Below are 21,365 nucleotides of genomic sequence, written 5' to 3'. Positions count from 1 at the left end.
CCCCTTCCCCCTCTGCTCCTCCCCTGTTCCAAATAAATAAATAAATCTTTTTTTTTTTTTTAAATCAGGATAACAAAAACATCATTGCTAACGAGTTTAAGGTTCATAAGCAGGATCTTTCAAAACCTGCAGGCCATGTGACAAGGAGCATGATATCAAAGGGTCTTTACTTTTTTTTTTTTTTTTTAAGATTTATTCATTTGAGAGAGAGAGAAAGAGCACAAGCAGGGGGAAAGGCAGCGGGAGAGGGAGGAGCAGACTCCCCAGTGAGCTGAGAGCCTGACATGGGGCTCGATCCCAGGACCCGGAGATCAAGACCTGAGCCAAAGGCAGATGTCCAACCATTTGAGCCACCCAGACACCTCCAAAGGGTCTTTAAACAGCTTGAGGATCAAAAGGCTTGTCTTTTTCTTCTTGTTAATAAAAGCTCACATTTCCTAACCTGTCTGTTCCCCTGACCAACGTCCACCCATGGGAAATATTTTACACCATTCCCCTAAGTATGCTACTCTCATCCCCCGAAGCTCAGAACAGCTCAGCATCCCCCAAAAGGCAATGAGGAAGTTGGGACAGGGGAAGGAAAGCGACAGGGCCACACAGCCAGCCTATGGTGGATACCAGAAACACAGAGAGCCAGTTCTAAGAACCACCTGGGATTACATGTAAAATATTCTAGCCCACTCCCAGGCCTAGTGAATCAGAAGCGCTGGGAATAGAAGGGGGATCTGCAGGCTTAACAAGCTCCTAGGGATCCTAAGATAAGATGAAATTAGGAGGTTTTACTCAGACTCCACTGGCCTTTCCTCATGCCTCCCTGAGGCTAACAGGTCAGAGATTCAAACAGGATGAAATGGGTTTGGAGAACTAGAAGCGATGTGTTCTTAATCCCATGTCCCGCTGTCTCTCCTCAATGATTCCCTTCGGCTTTCAGATGCCAGCCTCCCTTTCTAATTGCTCATCTCTTCTCCCAGCCAAGTGCACCCCGCCCCACCCCTTGCCTTACCTTACCTTTCAAGCCTCCCCCTCACCTAAGGACATCAATATCCTTCTCTCTCCGCTCCCCAAGCTCCTCTGGCCCTCCCTCCACCCTTTAGGAGAACAATAAACCCAGACCTTTGAGTTACTCTCTCCAAGGCCCCCTCCCATCCCAGGCCTTGGCCTTCCAACAGTGTGGTCCAACCCTACCTCGGCTCCGCCCCCGTCATCAGGCATCCAAAAGCCAAACATCTCCCTATACAAAAGGCTCCCCACATTTCCAAAGGCATAAACCTGGACCAGACCTCTGACCTCTCTCTGCCCCACCTCTGTCCAGCTGGATCCTTCCCCGACACAGTCTAAAACCCACCCCACTTCTCCCCCTCCATGAACCCTTTCCCGGCCACACCTCCTAGCGTCTGGCCCCGCCCACTAGCAAACTTGGCCCCCCACCCCTTTTCAGGAGGGCCAGTCTCCCCGACCACCCAATTTCCAATGGCTCCGCCCACGGGGTCTTCCCCCCGGTGCCCCGCCCCTCGAGCTACTGTGACCACGCCCCCGCAGTAGCCCCGCCTCCCAGGCCTCTATTCAAACCCCTCCAAGTCCTACAGACTCCGGCCCTCTCTACACTCTACCTGGCCCTCTCTCTCCGGCCGACACCCGCCCCCGGCACCAATGCCCTGCAGCGACCTGCTGCCGGCGCTCTCCCTTCCTCGCCGCGCTCTCGGCCGCCTGAGCGTACCCCACGCCCGCTCCTCCGCAGCCGACCGACCCGGCGGAGCCGCGGGCCCGGAGCGTACGACAGGCGCGCACCACCCCAAGTTTCCCAGCCCCGCGTCGGCAGCCTCACCTGCCTCTCGCCGACCCCGCGCGCCGCTGTCCTGCGCGTCACACCCGGAACCACTAGTCGCCCGACTGCAGCCCTCAATTCGCGCCACGGAATTCGCGCGCAGACTTTGGCGGGCGGGGGCGGTATAGGGGGCGGGGCCCGGGAGTCGTCCGCGCCGCCGCCGCCTCTCGGAGGACGCTGGGAGTTGTAGTCTCCCCGGCCGGAGGCTGCTAGGAAAGAGGTGAAGTAGGGTGAGCCCTCCCGCAGAGCACGATGGGAAACGGTCCGCGCCTTCCCTCGGTCTGGGTGGGCGGGCATAGCTGTGGGGCCGAGAAGTGACTGGCGGGAAAAGACGGAGATTCAATGGAAGCCGCTGCGCGAGGCACGGCGGGAAGAGAGGCGGGAGGCCGCGCGGGGCATACCGGGAGCAAGGGCCGGGCCTGGCCTCGGCGCGGAGCATTGTGGGAGGTGGACGCCGCTCCGGGGCGGGTAGGTGAGTGGGGAGGGGCGGGAAGGGTGCACATCTGGGGGAGGGGAGAGGCACAGCTGGGTGGGACAGCGGAGATGGGAGGGCCCGCGGCCAGAGGGGCTGGGAGGACTTGGGGAGGGGGAAGTGGGTTGGGAGGGGCTGCGCGAGGTGGGGGGGGGGGGCGAGGCGCAGCTGGACATGGGGGAGCATCTGGGGTAATGAAGCCCATCTGAGGACGAGGGGCCATGTCTAGGACCAGAATGCACACCTGGAGAGTACAATAGCTGCAAATGGGAGGAGGGAGCTACAGCTGGACTGGGGGGCGCGTCTGAGCAGGAGGTGGGCACAAATATTGGTGACACTTCTGAAAATTGGCCGCAAGTGAATGGGGCACACACCTGTGGGCGAAAAGTACATACTGGATGTGAGGAGGACATCTGGATATGGGAGCATCTCGGAGGCAGGGGCTACAGTTGAATGTGACGACCCATGGCGTCACATCTGGGATAACAGCCATATATCGGAGACACGTGCAGGAAGGAGGAAGCCACAGGTGCGTGAAGAATGTGACTGGGAATGAGGGTCCCTGAATGGATGTGGGAGCACATCTGGACATGGGATATCTTTAGAGGAGAGCAAAGAGGGATGCGAGTTACAGCCAAGTGTAGACACATCGAAGGGAGTGGTTTCCTATGAATGGGGCAGGAGAGGTTATGGTCAAGTATAGGAGATCTATCCGGAGGGGGAAGGAGGTCTTGGCTGGAAGTTGAGAACACATTCGAGGTGTCCACCACTGCACTTAAGGGTTATGTTTTGGGAGAGGGACCCCAAATGTACCTAGGGGCACATCTACAGAGGAGGGTGCCAGAGCTGAAATTGGGGATCAGGATGACAGGCTCCAGCTGTCCCGGGAATAATGCAGAAATGGGAGAAAGCCGAAGATGGAGTATAGATTCATATCTAGATATTAATGGGGGTGCATCCCACCCTGGGCCCTGCCTGGAAAGAGGCACCAGCACCAAAGAGGCAGGCAGAAAATGGAGAAAGTGGGGTACCCCTGGTGGGGATGGGTCTGATATCCACATGCCCCCTCTCTTCCACTCAGGTGCCCCAGGATGGAGTCCCCACCCAGCACGGCTGGGCAGGAGGAGCAGGAGCTACGGGAGCGTGCCTTCTTCTCATGGGCCGAGTTCAGCCGCTTCTTCGATGCGTGGTGCCAGCAGCGGCTGGCGCTCTTCTTCGTCAAGAGTTCCATGCACCTGGCGCGCTGCCGCTGGGCCAGCGCGCCCCCACTCTACACGCTCATCGACGTGCTCAAGTACAGCTACGTGCGGCTCGTGTGCAAGGACGTGCGCGCGCCCAGCCGGCCCACCGTGGGGTGCGTGAGAGGAGCCGTGCCCTGCTGGGTGCTGGGGGTGGGGATGGGAATCAAGGGGGAGGAGTAGGCAGAGAGCCCCCCCCCCCCAGAGATGGGGAGGGAGAGATGCCACCTAAAACAGCTAAGTACACCTTGCAGAGAAGGTAAGACAGGCCCAGAGAAAGGCAGACAGCCCATAAGCTGGAAGGACAGAGGCACGCAGAGTGAGTGATAGGGTGGGCTCCAATTGCAGACTTACGGAGAGGCAGAGTGAGATGGACACAGTGAAGAAAACCAAAAGGGGGGGGGGCAGACAATTCCAGAAATACAGAGACATGGAGCCAGACACTCTAGCCAGAACCAGAAAATTGGGTGAGAGCCAGGTTTGGGACATATACAAAGAGGTCAGAGACAGAGCTGCAGAGTAACCCATGGGACAAAGAGAGGATGACCATCCGGTGATTCAGTGAATACAGGGCCGTTTCCCCGTGGGAGCCAGGGGTAATTCACTGGGGTGAGAAGGGGTTGAGCAGGATAGACAGATCTCCTGCCCTCCTAGCACTTTCAGACTGGACAGGAAGGCTGGTGTTAAAGGAACAAGCTGACAGATAACTTCCCTACAACTGTAATGCTACAGGGGCAAATGAAAAACCTGCGAGACAGCTAGGAGATACACCCAGCTGGCCAAGGATGTTTTAATCATTCTTCCCAGTTTTAAAACCAGAGCACTCCCCATAAAAGTTTCAGTTTCTGGCTTTTCTTGAAACACGGGAAAAGGCTGAACCCACATTCTTGTGTGGCAGATGGCCACTGCAGTTAGAGGGGTAGGGGCCTCGGGTTTGCCCCAGACCCCACTGTTCCCTATTATCTCACACTTAGCCCTGCCACTTTCATGTTTCACCTTCCTGGTCCCGGTAGGTGCATGTGAGTTTCAGACCCTTGGTTGGAGAGCTATGGCCAAGAACGGAGCGCTTAAAAGCAGGCTCTGCCTTCAGGCTGCTTGAGACCGGCCCCATTGCTCCCAAAGTGGGTGTCTTTGGGCAACAGATATCACATGTCTAAGTCGGGTTTCTCCTCTCTGGAACATCAGGCAGCTGGGTAGATGACAGCTGTTCTAGAAGTCAAGAGCACAGCCAGCCAGCAGCCTAACCTCAAACCCCAGGTCTGCTATGATTAGCCGATGACATCACCTGAGCAAGTGACATCACCTCTCTGAGTCTCAGTTTCCTGCCTTGGAAAACGGAGGAAGTGCCGATACTGATCGATTCCAGGTTTGTGAGGATTAAATGAGCTGATAGATGCAGATCGCTCAGAAAAGTGAGCACCTTCGAGCAGCGATTTTCACCATAGTTACTGAAACACTTACTGAGAGGTTACCCTTCTTGGTACTTGGTACTCTTCTTGGTACCTTGCTCATCTAGAAACAGAGACTCAGAGGTCAGGAAGCAGAATGGGATCAAACACACATCATCATCACAGAGAAATCTAGAACATTAGAGCTTGTGAGCAGCTCAGGCCCCATCTGGAATCTCTCCTTGTTAACAGAACCCAATTCAAAGTAACAAACACTTATTGAGTGCCTACTGTGTGCATTCTCTTTGCTGGGCATTTGGAACCCAGAGCTTGACCTCTGCCTTTGAGCAGCTGAGAACCTAATGGAGGGGAAAAAGACCAAAAGAAAAAAGAAAAAAAAATTGGAAATGAGGGCTCACAATTGTGGGAGAAAAGAAGGTAGAGAGTGGGAGGGAAGAGGACAAAAGAGGGGTGGTCAGCCCAGCTCCACCTGAGAGCTTACGAGGTATTTCTGGAAGGCTTCCTGGAAGAGGTGATTAGGAAATGAAAACTTGAGGGATCCTCCTTGTTTATACATTTATGTATGTATGTATTTGACCTAGACATATGGCGCTTGCTATGTGCCAGCACTGTCCCCAGTGTTCTGCCAGGGAGGAAGCCAGCAGACAGGAGGGGCTGAAAGCAACAGGAACTCTACGCATAGGATAGGTTCCTCCCAGGGCCCTGTCAGGGACAGACTGATGGAGAGAGACAGGAGGCCAGCGAGGAGGCAGGGGCTGCGATGTGAGAACCACACATCAGAGCTTTCTCCCTGGCCACTCCAGCCCCGTTGCCTAAATGTTGCCTGGCAACCTTCCCCAAATCGCCACCCTGTCTCTTCCCCCTCCAGCTCCAGCCCTCTGCTCTGCACACCACCACCACCCCCTCCCCAGCCTCCCTAAGCACTTCCCTCTCTAGAATACACACACCAGCCTTTGAGAACACAGAAAGCTTGGCGACCTGAAAGATCAAGAAGAAACGGGTGCATGGAGGGCAAACGAGCTCATAGTGATGGTACTTTTAGAAGAAAAAAAAAATGGGGGAAATAGCAGGTTCGTTTTTATTAAGTACTTACACCGGCCCCTTGTCTAACTACTTTGCATAATGTAATCCTCTTCTGGACTCCTCTCAATGAGGAGGTACTATTCTTATTAGCCCCAATTTCCGTATGAGCAAACAAGCACAGAGAGGTTAAAGTGATTTCCCAAGATAGCCCAGCTGCCCAGAGAGGGAAACCTGGATCAGGACCCACACGGTTTGACCACAAAGCCTGTGCTTTTAGTCCCCTCTCTCTTCCTTCCCCTACCCCTCATCTTTATTTCAATCATGGATCATGAGAGTCAAATGTGATCCTAGGTGCCATGCTGTTTGTCCATCTGAAGGCTTTGTTTCGAGCACCTGCTGGGTGCATGGTGAATGTGTTTTAGATGGTGGGGGTTACAGGGGAAGAGCACCCCATTCAGTGCACCCCATGCATTACAAATGGGCCTCCATCAGATCCTCATCCCAATGTGCCGTGAAATCTGCCCAAGCCTGGGGATGGTCAGAGAGGGCTTCCTGGAGGAGGTGACACTGGTTCAGAGTTGTGAAGGAGGAATAGGAGCTAACTAGGGGAAAAAAAGGGAGAAGGATGTTCTATGAAGAAGCAGAGAACTGAGTAGGGTTGCTGGCAGTGGGAATAGGGAAATGTGGATGGTCTGATGAGTTTATAAGGCATGACAGGCAGAACTGGGTGCTTGGTGGCTTGACGTAATGAGCAGAGTGCCTGGGTGTCTGGGTTCATACAGTGGGATTCTGTCATTTCTCATCATCTGTTTACTGAGCACTTCCCAGGGGCCAGGGGCTGCTCTCAGTGCTGGGACTATTGCAGTAGGCAAATCAAAGATTCCTGCCCACATGGAGTTCACCCGTAGAGGTGGGTGGCATTCTTCATCCCGGCTGCATGTAGAGAAATTGCAAAAATAGCTTTCTGAGGCCACAGTAGACGATTATGTGAGGTACAGGGACCTTGTGGGGACGTGCTATTCTCTGGCAAGATGCACAGCTCCCTGGTGTTGTGACCTTCACTGAGTGGGGGCTTGTTCTAAGGGCTGAACTAAAGAGGCCAGACCAGAGAGTTTCACAGGAGCCCGAGAGTTAAGCAGGGGAGGTGGGTCAGGTAGAGTCCCATGAACGGGCCACAGTTTGGGTAGCTCAAAAAGGGCTGCACGTCGGGAATGTCTTTTGGTTCTACCAATACCACGGGGGTGGCTCCACATTTGTATTTTATTTATAACGATTTGGTGGCTTAGACTTTTTTCTAATTTTACATTATTTTTGTTGCTTAAAATAAGGCAAGAAGTCCCAAGCTTTTTATGTAGATTTAAAAAGTCTAGCAGGCTCCCAGTTTTACTTTCCCTCACGCATGGAGCAGAAAAGGGGCGTGTCAGGTATCCCCTTCTGGTTTAACAAAGACAGTTCTTCAGTATTTATACTGGAGAGACCTGGGGTGGGTTCTGGGGAGGCTCAGCCTTCTCAGGGGCCGCTTGGAAACAATTTCGGAGCACTTTAGGGTGTGCTACTGGCATTCACTGCCTGTGAGTCAGGCTTCTTCATTTCTTGCCAAGCCCTAGACAGTCTATGTTACAAGAGCTGACAAGCTGTGAGGACCTTGGGCCAAATCCATCCTGCAGCTGTGTTTTGTAAATAAAGTTTTATTGGAACACAGCCAGGCACATGCACTGACAGGCAATCTATGGCTGTTTTCACAGTATAGCAACAGTGTCTATTTTACTGTCTGCCCTTTCGCAGAAAAAGTGTGCCAATCCCTGCTCTGTAAACATAAACCTCCTACCTAAAATGCCAGTATCATCCCTCATGGAGAAACACAAAACATCCTTTTAGAAAGCAGATGTCAATAATGTGTGTTATTTACCAGGGAAATGCACCCTGATTTTCCTCCCTGTTCCTTTCATTTTTTAGAAGGCTGTTTGTAGCTCCCTGATTGATTTCAGCTAATGGGTGGGCCGTGCCCAGCAGCTTGACGGCCTCTGTCTTAGACAGACTCTTGCCCACACACAGATGGATAAGAGAGTTGGGGGTCATCGAAACATTGTTTTTAAGAAGGGAGAACAGGAGACAGCATGCAGTTAGCAGAGGGGCACCTGGCTGTCTCCATCTGTGGAGCATGCGACTCAGTTTTGGGGCTGTGAGTTCAAGCCCCATCTTGGCTATAGAGATGACTTAAATAAAAATCTCTAAAAAAACACAACAAAACAAAACAACAACAACAAAACCCCAACATATAGTTGCTGGAGTTGCCAGTGGCCTATCAGGCAGCAAAAGGAATGAAACAATGTTGAAAAGCTAATGAGTGAGAAAGCCCTGTTTCAAAAGTATATAGAGAGTGGGGTTGGTTTCCTATTGCTGTTGTAACAAAGTATCACAGACCTGGTGGCTTAAGGCAATGCAAATGTGTGATCTTAGAGCTCCGAGGGTCACCAGTCCAGCAGGGGTCTCACAGGGCTAAAATCGAGCTGTCTGCAAGGCTGGTTCATTCTGGAGACTCTAGAGGAGAATCTTCTAGAAGTGCCCGCATTCCTTGGCTTCCTGCTGTTCTAGCAGAGAAACATCTCTCTTTCTCTCTCTCTGTCTCTTTGACTTGCCTCTCTGGCTTCTTGCTTCTGTCTTCCCTTTATAAGGACCCTTGGGGGTACACTGAGCCCAGCTGGATAATCCAAGATCATCTCCCCATCTCAGGACCCTTAATTTATTATTATTTTTATTTTTTCTATTTTTTAAAGATTTTATTTATTTATTTGACAGAGATCACAAGTAGGCAGAGAGGCAGGAAGAGAGAGAGGGGAAGCAGGCTCCATGCTGAGCAGAGAGCCCAATGCGGGGCTTGATCCCAGGATCCGGAGATCATGACCCAAGCCAAAGACAGAGGCTTAACCCACTGGACCACCCAGGTGCTCCAGCACCCTTAATTTAATCCTACCTGCAAAGTCCCTTTTGCAGTGCACGGTAACGTTCACACAGCTCCAGCAGCTAGGGCGTGAACATCTTTGAGGGGCTGTTTTGCCTACCGTACACCAGAAGAAGAAAGGATTCCTAAGTAAACTTTTTAACAGCATTAACACACGTGAAGGAAAGCACATCCATCATATGTATGCAACTTGGTGCATTTCCCCCAGATAAAAATGTACATGTAACCAATACCCAGAGCAAGGGGATACACATAGCCAGTGCCAGGAAGCTCCCCCATTAGCACTTAACCACTCAAGGGTGACCACTCTCTGGTCTCCCAACAACAGAGGCTACCTTTGCCTCCTGTGGAACTTTCGATAAGCCTGACATGTGGTGGCTTATCACCTTTCATGTCCGGCATCTTTCACACAGTGGATCTGCGAGATCCGACCACGTTGCTGGGGACAGCAATGGCCTGTCCATTCTTACTGTAGGTTAGGGTTGTGTTTGAGGATGTATCCCTACTTATTTTCCCATCCTCCTCGTGGATATCGGTTTGTTTCCAATACTTGGCAGATACGAGCAGGGCTGCTGTGAACATTCTAGCACAATCTTTGGGCGTCCATCTTCAGGCATTGGTCTTGAGTGGAAGCACTAGGTCAGGGGGAGGCACGTGATCTGAGTTAGCAGAGACCGGCCCGTGGTGACAAGCGACTTATGTTGAAACTCCCATCGCCAAGAAGCTAAGTGCTAGGCTCTCGCCACATCCTGGTCTGTGCTCCCTGTTTATTTGGTTATTCCAGTGGTGGGTGGTGGCCTTTCCTGGGGCTTTTCTTTTCTTTACTTTTTTTTTCCCCTGGGCCTTTTCATTGGGATTTGCTCGATGACTGATGAGTTTGAGCTCCTTTCCATGTATACGAACTTTTAAAACATGGGAACCCACCTTCCACTGTTTATGGGTCTCTAAAAACATACCCAGGAAAGGCTAGATAGCCCATTTGAGAAGTGGCTACTTTGGGGGACCAAGGAAGACTTTTGGGGGGGGCAGGGTTCTCGGAGACCCTCAACTGGCCATGCTGTTCTTGCTAAACGAGAAGTGGATACAGGAGTCTCTGAAGGGTTTTGTTTCTTACAGTTTTTCGAGGTAAATAAAATATTCCTTGGCTTTTGACAGAGATGGGGAGGTAGATGCCGAGCCACAGCCAATGTGGGTGCTGACAGTTAAGTGCTTTCCATACATCAACTCTTTCAATCCTCACAACTCCAGGACAAAGGTCTGGTGATGATGAGCTCCCTCACAACATAGGAGGAAACTGAGGCACAGAGGCTTGAAGGGACTTGCCCGAGGTCACGCAGCTGGCAGATTCAGAAGACCCTCTCTCTTCTGGATGCTTGCCACAGTCCTTAATTTTAAGAAAATAAATAATTAAAGAGGAGAGGGAGAGGAGGAGGAGGGCAGATGGTGATGTGATGGCGGCGGTGGTCGTTCCTCCCGCAGGCCTCCCCAGCCCGGCTGCCCGGCCTTCATCATCGTCAAGCTGAGCCCCCTGCGGGACCGCCTCGTGGTGACGGAGTGCCAGCTGACCCACTCGCACCCGGCCTGCCCGCTCGAGTTCGCCTACTACTTCCGCCCGGGCCACCTGCTGGCCAACGCCTGCCTTCCGGTGCGCACCACGAACAAGATCTCCAAGCAGTTCGTGGCGCCGGCCGACGTGCACCGCCTGCTGTCCTACTGCAAGGGCCGCGACCATGGCGTCCTGGACGCCCTGCACGTGCTCGAGGGGCTCTTCCGCACCGACCCCGAGGCCAAGGTGGGGTCTCGGGAGAGGCAGGCGGGGGCGGGGGATGAGCCACGTTGGTGCCTCGCGGGTCGGTCGGTCATTCATTCATTCATTCATTCATCCGCCCACTCATCCGTTCACTCCTTTTATCCATCCACCCCCGTCGCCCCCACATCCCTGTCATCATTTGCTAAGTGCTCACTGCGGCCTTGGGGAGACAGCAGCCTGCCCGACACCCATGGTCCCTGCCCACAGGGACCACCAGAGCTTCTGCCCCAGGGGAGGAGGGAAATGCTCTGGGATAGTCCCCCACGGTAGGGTAGCCCCTGGCCACATGGGGCCGTTGAACGCTTGCAAGGTGGCCAGTTAGACCGACGAGCTGAATTTTAAATTTTATTCTACTTTAACTCATTGAAATTTAAAAGAGCCTCTTCTGGCTATTGACTACCTTGCAGAGGAAGCTACTAGAATCACCTTGCTGTGGTAGTGGGGGAACCAACAAGAGACAAACACACCCAACCGTGATAAAATGTCAGGAAGGCTGGGCGAGGAAGAGGAGGTGACAGAAAGTGCCACTTAAAAAAAAAAAAAACAAAAACAAAAAAAAAACGAACCACACGCATAGAAGGTGCACAGATGAGAAGTGCATAGTTAGAGGAATGACCCCAAAGTAAAAACAGCCTTTCCCCACCACCCTGATCAAGACTCAGAAGGGAGGGTCACCTTTGTCACCTAAGGTGATGGAGTGAGGAGTAGTGTCAAGGAGAATAGGGTGAGGACATGGAGAGGGACAAACGATTTTGCTTATTTATTTGAGAGGGAGTGAGAGAGAGCACAAGTGGCGGGGAGAGGCCCGGAGAGAGGCAGAGGGAGAATAAGAAGCAAACTCTGCTGGGTGGGGAACCCAAGGCGGAGCTCGATCCCAGGACCCCGGGATCATCACCTGAGCCGGAGGCAGATGCTCAACCAACTGAGCCACCCAGGTGCCCCTGTAAGGGTGCCATTGTGATTTGAGTGGTCAGGGAAGGTATCTCTAAGGAAATGCTCATGAAGCAGAAGAGGCAGAATGGAGGCAGGGGATCCCATTCTATCTTCAGAGGGATTGGAGTTCCAGGCAGAAGGAACAGCCAGTGCAAAGGTCCGGAGGCTGGGGCATTCCCATTGTTCCTCTATGAGGAATCTTTCTGATGCTTTCATCCAACTTCAAAGCCGGGGGGGGGGGGGTGGACATGTAGGAAGGGAGAGAGGGAGGGAGAAAGGAGGGGAAGCTAGGTTTTCCACCCTGGCTGTGCTTTTCTCTCATGTAAGGAAGAGGTCCCCACCTAGGGTAGTGAGGCAGTGACCCACTCTCCTGAATTGGGTCTAGAGCCCTCCCCCAACCACCATCTCATGCTCAGGACCCAGTCATGATTCAAACCACCAACCCAAACCTAGCCCTCTGTCCACATCATCATATCGCTGATAATTTTAGTTCATGTTTAGCAAGCACTGACTGTGTGCCAACACTATCTCAAGTGCTTTGCTTGTTATAATTCATTTAAATCATACCAAAGCATGTTGAGGAAGGAGTCCCCCATTCGATAGACAAGGAAACTGAAGCACAGAGAGGTCAAGGAATTGGCCCAGGGCCACACAGCTGCTTAATGATGGAGCTGAACTTCAGACCCACACAGTCTGGATCCAGGGCCCTGCTCTTATCCGCTTGGCTATTCCCCAGTTTAGAAATGAGGTTTGGGCCCTTTCCCAGCAGGTCTAGCCTCCGGAGAGCTGAGGGTCCCACCGAAGTCAGTTTACTGCTCTGTAAATTGGGGAGTACATGTGTGTGATCCCCACGCTGCTGGTCTTTGCTGAAGACCAGTTATCTGTTATCAGTTATCTCCTGTCCACTGTCAAATAAATAAGCCTTGGCTGTCCCTGCACACACCTATGTAGGGCTGCCCCTCCCCACTATGAGAAGCCGCTCACCAACAAGCGAAAGCCTTTAAGGTCAAGGCATTGTCTTCTAAACTTCCAGTTAGGAGGCTGCCACAGAGTCCCAGCTAAACCAAGGTTGGCTCCTGGGTCCATCTTTCAGTCCACCTTAATCCTTTTAAAGGAAATGAGGAAGGAGTTCTGGAATACCAAGAGACAGAAAAGCCAGAGGATTATTCTTTTTTTTTAACACTTAAATATTGACTTCTTGAATATGTAACACATTCACATGCTTTTAAATTCAAAGGGTACAAAGGTTCAAAAAGTGAAAAGTCCCCTTGTCACCTCCTGTCCCCCAGGTCCCCTCCTCAGTGGCCACCAGAGCGTCCATTCTTCATGTATCTTCTGTCTCTATTCTGTGGCTCAGGGCTATCCAGGGGAACTTGCTATGATGATAGAAATGATCTGTGTCCCCTAGACTCATGGCTATCAGGCACTCAGAATGTGGCCAGTATGGTGGAGGAACTGGATATTTAATTTAATTTAATTTAATTTAATTTAATTTAATTTAATTTAATTGCATTTTAAATAGCCCTGTATGGCTAGTGGCTTCACACTCAACAGCCCCACTGTATCGGTATACAGAGAAATTTGTGTCTGTCATTTTCATTTTATTTCCACTTGCTCCCCACCCCTGCAAGGTAGCATATTAGACTTTTTTTTTAAATCTTGTTTTAGGTGTTGGGACTGGCCACATGTCTGCTGCTTTCATTTCTTCCTCTGGGGCTGGTCATCTTAAACTGTCTTGCCTGGCGGGGTACGGGCCAGGCTGCCAGCTTCCAGGAGCCATGTGGGGGAAGAGGGCTGGGGAGCTGGCTCTGGAGTAGCAAGATGTAAGGACACTCTGTCCCTCATCACATGGACTTGTTGTTCCCAAGGCCAGCAGCCCCTTCTTTCTTTCTTTCTTTCTTTTTTTTTTAAGAAATATTTGTCTTTTTTCATAATTTTTTAAAAAATATTTTTATTATTATTTTTAAAGATTTTATTTATTTATTTGACAAACAGAGATCACAAGTAGGCAGAGAGGCAGGCAGAGAGAGAGAGAGGGAAGCAGGCTCCCCGCTGAGAAGAGGGCCCGATGTGGGGCTTGATCCCAGGACCCTGAGATCATGACCTGAGCTTTAACCCACTGAGCCACCTAGGCACCCCTCTTTTTTTTTTTTTTTTTTAAGATTTTATTTATTTATTTGAGAGGGAGGGAGAGAGAGAGAGCACACAGGAGCAGTGATGAGGGGCAGAGGGAGAGAGAGAAACAGACCCTCTGCTTAGCAGGGAGCCTGATGAAGGACTCGATCCCAGAACCCTGAGATCATAACCTGAGCCCAAGGCAGAAGCTTTACCCACTGAGCCACCCCAGCGTCCCAGTCAGGGATCCTTTCTGTTTTCACCTTTACACAGAATCAACTCCAGCCACCTTGGAGTGAGAGGGAACTTGACCTTGAGAGGTCTACTTTGAAAAGCTGAATGCCTGGGACCTCAATGAGGGAGGTGTTAAGACCTTTTATAATCTGCCCTGAGGCAGCGATGATAGGCTGTGGTGTTCAGTCATGTCTCCATTGTCTCGTTTGTGGCAGGTTCCAGGGTAATCAACAAGCCAACTGGATTTCTGGACAGAGATGGTTCTTGGCACAGAAATGTTGTACCTTCTGTCGTGGGTGCACTATGTCTTCTGAGAAAGAGGAATGTTGATCTGAGTGTGCCACCTTTATGAATAGTAAACAGTAAACTGGTAGAGTCACGGTGGGCGAAAATTGGGCAATGTCTATTGAAATGAGCACGTTGGTCCCTCCCCCACTGCTGGGAATTCATGCTGCACAGGGTCCGGGTGATTACAAGATAATCAGCTCTTTTCTGGGTCCTGGAGTACCAGCTAGAACCTTGTTTGATTTATCTTGTGAGGTGCTAAGAGCTTTCTGTACCTTCCAGGTGTGCCGTTCACTGGCCATAGGACATGCAATGAGGTGCAACAGGTTACTTCTCCAAGCCTTAGTTTGTTTGTCCGCAGAATGGGGATAAGAATAGGTGCTACCTCGTAGGGTTGTCGAGGTGGTTGTGCGAGGATTAAGTGTGTGCGTGTGCATGTCTGTATAAAAACAGACAAGTAGGAAGCCCTGTATGCGTCGCTTTTTAGGTATTACTTTTATTCCCTAAAGTTTTTCTTTGGGACAGTCTGGAGAATAGTACCATTCCGATCACGTGAACACAGGGGTGTGGATGGAGTGCGTTCCGTGGCATGGTCACCGAGATTCACATCTGTGCTGTGGCTGACGCATCCCAGTGCCACCGATCCGGGTGTCTGAGGCGAACCCTGCCCTCATGGGAGCCCTCACATCTGCCAGCCACACGCCCTTGAATCAGACCTGTGGGATCACCTTCGTGAATGCCAAGGGGGTATTGCGATCAGGAGTGCAGACTCTAGGCCCAAGCAGCCTCAGGTTCAAATCCCAGCCCTGCTGCTTATTACCTGCAGGTGTTCACCTCTCGGTTCAAGGTACTTCTGGTTGTGCGACTTCTTGGAGCTTCTGCCAGTCTAACAGGGCAGGACTCTGTCCCTCCTCTCTCTTCAAGGCCAAGCGCAGCATCTGGGCCCACAAGAGGCTCTCAGTCAATGCTGCTTAACGAACCAGTGGCTGGGCAAGAAAAGCTTCTGTGCCCTCTTTAGAATGAAAACCTGAGGTGAAATCGAAGTTTTCCCTTAAAGAATGGAAGTTGTCTTCTAACTCATCAAGGGCTTGCCAGCTCTGGAAAATCTCAAGGCACCTACGTTTTGCTGTATTTCCTTTCCCCACTCCTGATTCCCCAGAAGAAACAGACATGAACTCAACACTATAGAAAGGTGTCATTCTTTTTGTTATACTTAGGACAACTTTTATCTTGGCACTGATTTCTCTACTAGGGCTGTCTGAAGGAACTTTCTGTGAGGTTCAAATGTCCTGTAGCTGTGGCATTCAGGAGAGCAGCTACTAGCCCCGTGTGGCTGGTAAGCCCTTGAAATAGGACTAGCATGGCCAGTGAAGGGTTGTCAAACATTAATTAATTTAAATGTAAACAGCTACATGGGGCTAAGGCAACCAGCTTGGACAGTGCAGTTCTAGATGGAGACCTTCACGAAGATATATTGCAAAGTAGTTATAGTATAAAAATTCATGATGGTTGAAAACAATCACAATGGGCCAGTAACTAATCCAGCGGTAGGGTTTCTAGGACTTTTCATACAATTTCATAAAAATCTGATAAAATTTAGAATTAGTGAATTCTAATATGAGTTAAGATGCTGAATATAGGATTTTTGGGTTGGGAAAGCAATTTCCTTGTTCTTTTGGGACTCTACTAGATCTTTTTTTTTTTTTTTAATTAGAGGATTTTTTTTCCTTTCCCTTGAAAGCTGAGAATGATGCAGTGCTTTTTCCCCCTTAAGATGTATTTATTTATTTTAGAAAGAGTGCAAGAGAGTGCAAGCAGGAGAGGGGGCAGAGAGAGGGGGAGAATCTCCAGCAGGCTCCCCACTGAGCAGAAAGACCTATGTGGGGCTTGAGCTGACAACCCCAAGATCATGACCCGAGGCAACGGAGCCATGTTCCTGCCCAGGCAGTTCAGCAGATGGATCTAGAGTCTGGAGATACGGAACTGGGAGTTATCAGCTAAAAGATGAGGAAGGCAGTGTGACCTGATGAGATCACCTTGGCAGAGCCTGGAGACAGAAAAAGGAGAAGAGAAGCCAGGATGGGCTCTTTGGCTCTGCAACTTTTAGAAGCGGAGCAGGGATGGGAGAGGGCAAGCAAAGGAGACCACGTGGGAGATGCCTGGGCAGAAGGAGGACAGCCAGGAGTCTCCAGGGTGACAGAATCCCAGAGAGATCTGTGTTCCAGAAAGGAGGCAGGCTCCCGGTCCTCGGTGCTGCTGAGAGACAAGTAACATGGAAATCATAGTGGGATTAGATATGCACCAAGCCTGGACACAAATGATCTCGTTTTAGCCTCTCCATGACCATGGTGGACAGACATTACCTCAATTTTGCAGAAAAGAAAAGTGAGACTCAGACCAGGATACCCACAGCTAGCAAGAGACAAAGTGGGGGCGGGGGGGAGAAAAAGAAAAGAAAAAATAAAAGAGAGAGAGACAAAGCAAAGATTTAAAAGCAGACTCTTCCCTGGGCTGTGGAGACACGGCCGGTGATAGCGCTGCGCACTGACCCAAGCTCGTTCAGGATGTATGGAGCTGCAGCCGTGAGCGCCCCTGCAAGCACCAGGAATGCAAAACACAACATCCCTAACCTTGTGGTGCTTCCGTCTTAGGAAGGGCAAACCGATGATCAGCAAATCAGCAAATAAAGGCGTGACATGCGTCAGGGTGGTTAAATGCCATGGCCAACAGTGGCTAGAGAGAGCCACTTCCATTGGTTAGAAGTGATGGTTAGAGCAGACCTAGCTGAGGACATGATCTCTGAGCCGGGGTGACAATGGCAGTGATGACAAATGCTTGGAGAACGCTCCCTCTTGGTTGAACATTAACATATTTGTGCCAGGCAGTGTTCTCAATGATTTAATGCATTCCATCCTTCCAGTCACAGAAATACTCCTCTTCATTTTACAGATTGGGTGGAGGGATGGGTCAGGGAAGTTACCCAAGGCCACACCGCCAGGGTCTCAGCCCCTGCAGTCTGGCTCTAGACCCTAAACGGGACCTGAACCTCTAGGCATGAAGGAATGAGTTTTCCATTCCCGGAAGGGAAACTTGGGGGAAGTAAGGGGGAAAGGAGGAAACTGAGGCTCAGAGAGGTTAAGCCACAAGGTTGGGACCGGGACTCAAACCTAGAGGATCTGGCTTCAGAGTCTACCACCTGAGTGCTAGGCCAGTGGCTCTCCAACTAGAGAGCGCATGGTGATCCCCTGGAGGGCTTGTCAGAGCGCCGACTGTGGGGCCTTCAAGAGTTTCTGACCGGGCAGGTCTGGGAAGGCCTGAGAATATGCATTTCTGTCAAGATCCCAGCAAGCGATGCTGCTGCTCCAAGTCCTCCACTTCGAATTTTACTTTAGTCTGCCTCTGAGTGCACGAAGGAATGAATACCCAGGTCCTAGTGGGTACACCGAGGCTCAGAGAGGCTGTCTTGTGTGCAGAAATCACAGAGCTCTTAGACGGCGGGGCCAGATCTCACACCGGGGCAATGGGCCTCCAGAGTTCGCATTTTTAACCATTCCCCGGCACTGCCTCCTACCGGTCGGAAGAATAAATGGCTGCACGCAGGGATGCAGGAATTCCCACTGCCCCCTAGGATGGTGCTGGGTGGGTGCCCGAGATCTGGGAACCGCCAGGCGAGCCTGGCATCCCCTGACCTCATTCCCTGCCTCCCCCGCCCCCGCCCGCAGGTGAAGCTGGTGTTCGTGGAGGACCAGGCGGTGGTGGAGACAGTGTTCTTCCTGACGTCACGCACGCGGGCGCTGCTGCGGCGCTTCCCCCGCATGCTCCTGGTGGACCGGCTGCCCGGTCTACAGGGCGCGCTGGACCTGCTGGCCGTGCTGTGTGTGGACGCGGCGGGCCGCGCGCGCCAGGCCGCTTGCTGCGTGGCGCGTCCGGGCACGCCAAGCCTGCTGCGCTTCGCGCTGGCCTCGCTGCTGCAGAGCGCGCCCGACGTCAAGGGCCGCGTGCGCTGCCTAACCGCTGGGCCCGAGGTGGCGGCGCAGCTGCCTGCTGTGCGCCAGCTGCTGCCGGGCGCGCGCGTGCAGATTTGCCGCGCACAGGGCCTGGAGACGCTCTTCAGCAAGGCGCAAGAACTGGGCGGTGCCGGCTGCGAGGACCCGGGCTTGTGGCCGCGCCTGTGTCGCCTGGCCGGCGCGTCGTCGCCCGCCGCCTACGCCGAGGCGTTGGCCGAGCTGCGCGCACATGGCCCGGCCGCCTTCGTGGACTACTTCGAGCGCAACTGGGCCCCGCGGCGCGACATGTGGGTGCGCTTCCGAGCCTTCGAGGCGGCCCGGGACCTGGACGCGTGCGCTCTCGTGCGCGGCCACCGCCGGCGCCTGCTGCGCCGCCTGAGCCCCTCGCGCAGCGTGGCACAGTGTCTCCGCGACCTGGTGGCCATGCAGTGGGCCGACGCGGTTGGGGAGGCGCCTGATGGCCTGGACGGTGGGGGGCTGGGGCCAGAGGTCGAGCCGGGGAGGGGAGCGCAAGGGGCGGAGAGGAGAAAGGGCCTGGAGAGCGGGGACTGGGGAGGGGCCCCGAAAGAAGGAAGTATTTGGAGAGGTGGCCAGTTGGAGGAGGAGTGGCCCCGAGGTTTGGAGGCCAGAGAGCGGGGAGGGGCTCAGTTAGAAAGCGAGATGGGGGGAGGGTTGCAGGTCCAAGACTGGAGAGAGGTCCAGTTGGAGACCCAGAAAGTGAGAGGCCTAGAGGGGAGTGTTTGGAGAGGGTCCCAGTGGGAGAATGAGCAGTGGAGAGGACCAGAGATCAGAGACTGGAGGGGGTTCTTGTTGGAAGAGGAGAAAGATAAGGGACCGGAAGGTTATGTCTGGAGAGGATCCCGGTTGGAGGACCATGGGCTGAGGGGATTGGAAGGCTACACCTGGAGGACGGCCCAGCTGGAGGATCGAAGGGTTAGGGTGTTGGAGACCACAGACCGGAGGGGGACCCAGTTGGATACCGAGAGGGCCAGGAGTCTTGAAGGGAGCACCTGGAGGGGGGCCCAGCTGCACGATGAGAGGGCACATGGGCTAAAATCCAGAGATCAGAAGGGATCTCAGTTGGAACCCGAGAAGGGAAGGGGGTGGGAGGTCAGGAACTGGAGGGGGCGCCATTTGGAGAAGCCCAGGGATTTGGTCCCTGAGAATGGAGACCAAAGGGGGCCCCAGTGGGGAGAGGAGAGGCAGAGAGGGCCGGATATTGGAGAAGAGAGAGGAGTGAGTTTGGGGGTCAAAAGAAGAAGGGACCTGGAGGATGTTGTTCTGGTCCAGCTGGGGGACACAAGGATGACAGGCCTGGAGAATGGGGAGGGAGCCCCATCTGTGGGCCCCAAGAGCAGAGGAGGACAAGCGATGGAGTGTGGGGGCACAGGAGGGAGGTGTCTAGGGCTGGGGAATGGAGTGTGCGGCACCCCGTTGGGGACTGTGTTTGAGGGTGATCCAGAATGGGCAGGAACAAGGAGAGTCTACCTGGCCGCTGGGGAGAGCCTGCAGGAAGGCGGTGAAGAAGGCAGCCCGAGGGAACCGAAGAGGCCTTGCTGCCCCTCAGCAGAGGAAGAGGTGGACTGGGAACCCCTGGCCAAGTTCCGAGCGGCGTGTGGGCCGGAGCTGGCAGAACTGGTGGCCGAAGAGCTGGCCTTTGCCAGGCAGCATGGTACCCGCGGTTTCCACTGGACTGGAGCTGGGTTTGCCCTTAAGGATGGCACCTCGGACTTCTTCCTAGACAGGGCTCTGACCCGCTGTAGCTGTTCCATCCATGCCGCGCGGCGTCTGCCTTGCCGCCACCTGTTCGCAGCACGCCTCCTCACAGGGGCAGCCTTATTCCACATGGACCTGCTCAGGGATTGCTGGGGAAGAGCTCCAGAACCCTGACCCACCAGGGTCCTGCCTGCCACCTTCCGCTGCAAAGGAAGGAGGGCATTCTTCAATCCCAAAGATAATAGGGCTGAGGCCAAGGAGGCCAACCCAGTCCCTCTGGCCACCTCCTGTGTCATCCAGGGACCTCACCTTGGCCGTTTGTCTCTCTGGGTACAAGGGGAGGCTGACTGGTCTCTGAGGCCCTGGATCCACAGTGTGGAAGACAGTGGTGGCCAAGATGGCTTCTGAGGGCTTCCCTCAGGAGAGGAAATGTGTGATGAGACAGGGGCAGGTTGGGGCAGAAGGAAGTAAGGGGACAAAGCTTGGGGAGGGGAAGACACCAGGACATGGGGAGAGCCCATGCAGGAGCAAATGTTCACTCCATAGAGTGCAGGGGTGAAGGAGAGAAGCAAGGGGGACTGTAGGAGGACAGATTGGGGGTGGGGGGGGAGAGAAGCTAGCAGGGAGACGAGCAGAGGAGAGAGGACAAGAGGAGAGGCAGAAATAGGGAAAAGCAGAGAGAGGCAAGGGAGAAGGAGGCCAGGGTGGAGGACAGAGGGGAAAAAAAAAATCAAAAAGGACACACAGAAAGAAAAGGTATGGGAGATGGGGAGAGAAGGAATAAGAGGGGAGTGATTTGAGAGTCTCCAAAGCCCAGAGGCTTGGATCCCCTTGACCTTCTGGTTGGTCATTCCCAGAAGAGACTGAATGAGAGTGGTGTCTGGTGGGATGGGCTGGAGGTTCTCCAGTGGGAGAGGGGACAGTCTGGACTATTGTGCTTCAAGATTGGAATAAAACGTATTATTTTGATTTCTGCACTGAGTTCCTGGCTTCTCAGGGAAAGAGGGGAGAGAACTTGAGGTATTCTAACATTCCTTCTTCCATTCTATCAACAAGACCTCCTGGGGCCAGATGGAATGGAGGGGCCAAAAATGAATCCAACCTCCAGCTCCCGCCAACAGCTCAGAGCTCCTCCTGCCTCATTTGGACCAGTACACCAGAGTGACAACTTGCCAGCATATGTGAATTTTGACAAATGGCTAGTCTGGGCCAGTCTCAGCCACTGTGCCAAGGAATGGTCTAAGAATGGGCATGTGACCCAATCCTGGCCAATGGGTCTGCTCAGGGTGGGAGGCTTCTAAACATTCTCTCAATCCTAAGAAGCCCCAGAATGTGA

At 52.9% G+C, this 21,365-nt stretch overlaps 2 protein-coding genes across 5 annotated transcripts in view; one reads left to right on the top strand and one right to left on the bottom strand.

Moving 5' to 3' along the window:
- The window catches only part of LIG1 (DNA ligase 1), a 37,298-nt gene extending 35,158 nt beyond the window's left edge, over positions 1–2,140 (bottom strand). Inside the window, exon 1 of one of the 2 annotated variants that reach the window (XM_082710513.1) lies at positions 1,826–2,140. The gene's annotated coding sequence lies outside the window, so the exon portion shown is untranslated. The remainder of the gene's footprint in view (positions 1–1,825) is intronic. The other variant, XM_082710514.1, reaches the window with a different exon arrangement.
- ZSWIM9 (zinc finger SWIM-type containing 9) lies at positions 2,133–20,998 on the top strand. 3 transcript variants are annotated; one of them, XM_082710511.1, is made up of 4 exons: positions 2,133–2,297; positions 3,379–3,651; positions 10,409–10,721; positions 18,029–20,998. In XM_082710511.1, the coding sequence occupies exons 2-4, from the start codon at positions 3,389–3,391 to the stop codon at positions 20,201–20,203; spliced, it is 2,751 nt and encodes a 916-aa protein (XP_082566637.1). In that variant the 5' UTR covers positions 2,133–2,297; positions 3,379–3,388; the 3' UTR covers positions 20,204–20,998. The 3 variants fall into 3 exon arrangements, with proteins under 3 accessions (XP_082566637.1, XP_082566636.1, XP_082566635.1); XM_082710510.1 differs by having other exon boundaries at positions 2,228–2,293; XM_082710509.1 differs by having other exon boundaries at positions 2,288–2,826.
- Positions 20,999–21,365: the final 367 nt, after the last annotated feature.

This window comes from Mustela nivalis (assembly GCF_964662115.1).
Source record: "Mustela nivalis genome assembly, chromosome: 18".
NCBI classification, from domain to species: Eukaryota; Metazoa; Chordata; class Mammalia; order Carnivora; family Mustelidae; genus Mustela; species Mustela nivalis.
Note: the sequence above shows the minus strand (reverse complement) of the source record. Positions and strands in the feature narration are given on the sequence as shown.

Bases quoted from the DNA above. Each gene is read 5' to 3' on its own strand.
- ZSWIM9 (XM_082710509.1), top strand. From the start codon at position 2,717: ATGGGAGCATCTCGGAGGCAGGGGCTACAGTTGAATGTGACGACCCAT. The intron at 2,827-3,378 runs GTGCGTGAAGAA...TCTTCCACTCAG, and splicing joins CAGGAAGGAGGAAGCCACAG to GTGCCCCAGGATGGAGTCCC. The intron at 3,652-10,408 runs GTGCGTGAGAGG...TTCCTCCCGCAG, and splicing joins CCCAGCCGGCCCACCGTGGG to GCCTCCCCAGCCCGGCTGCC.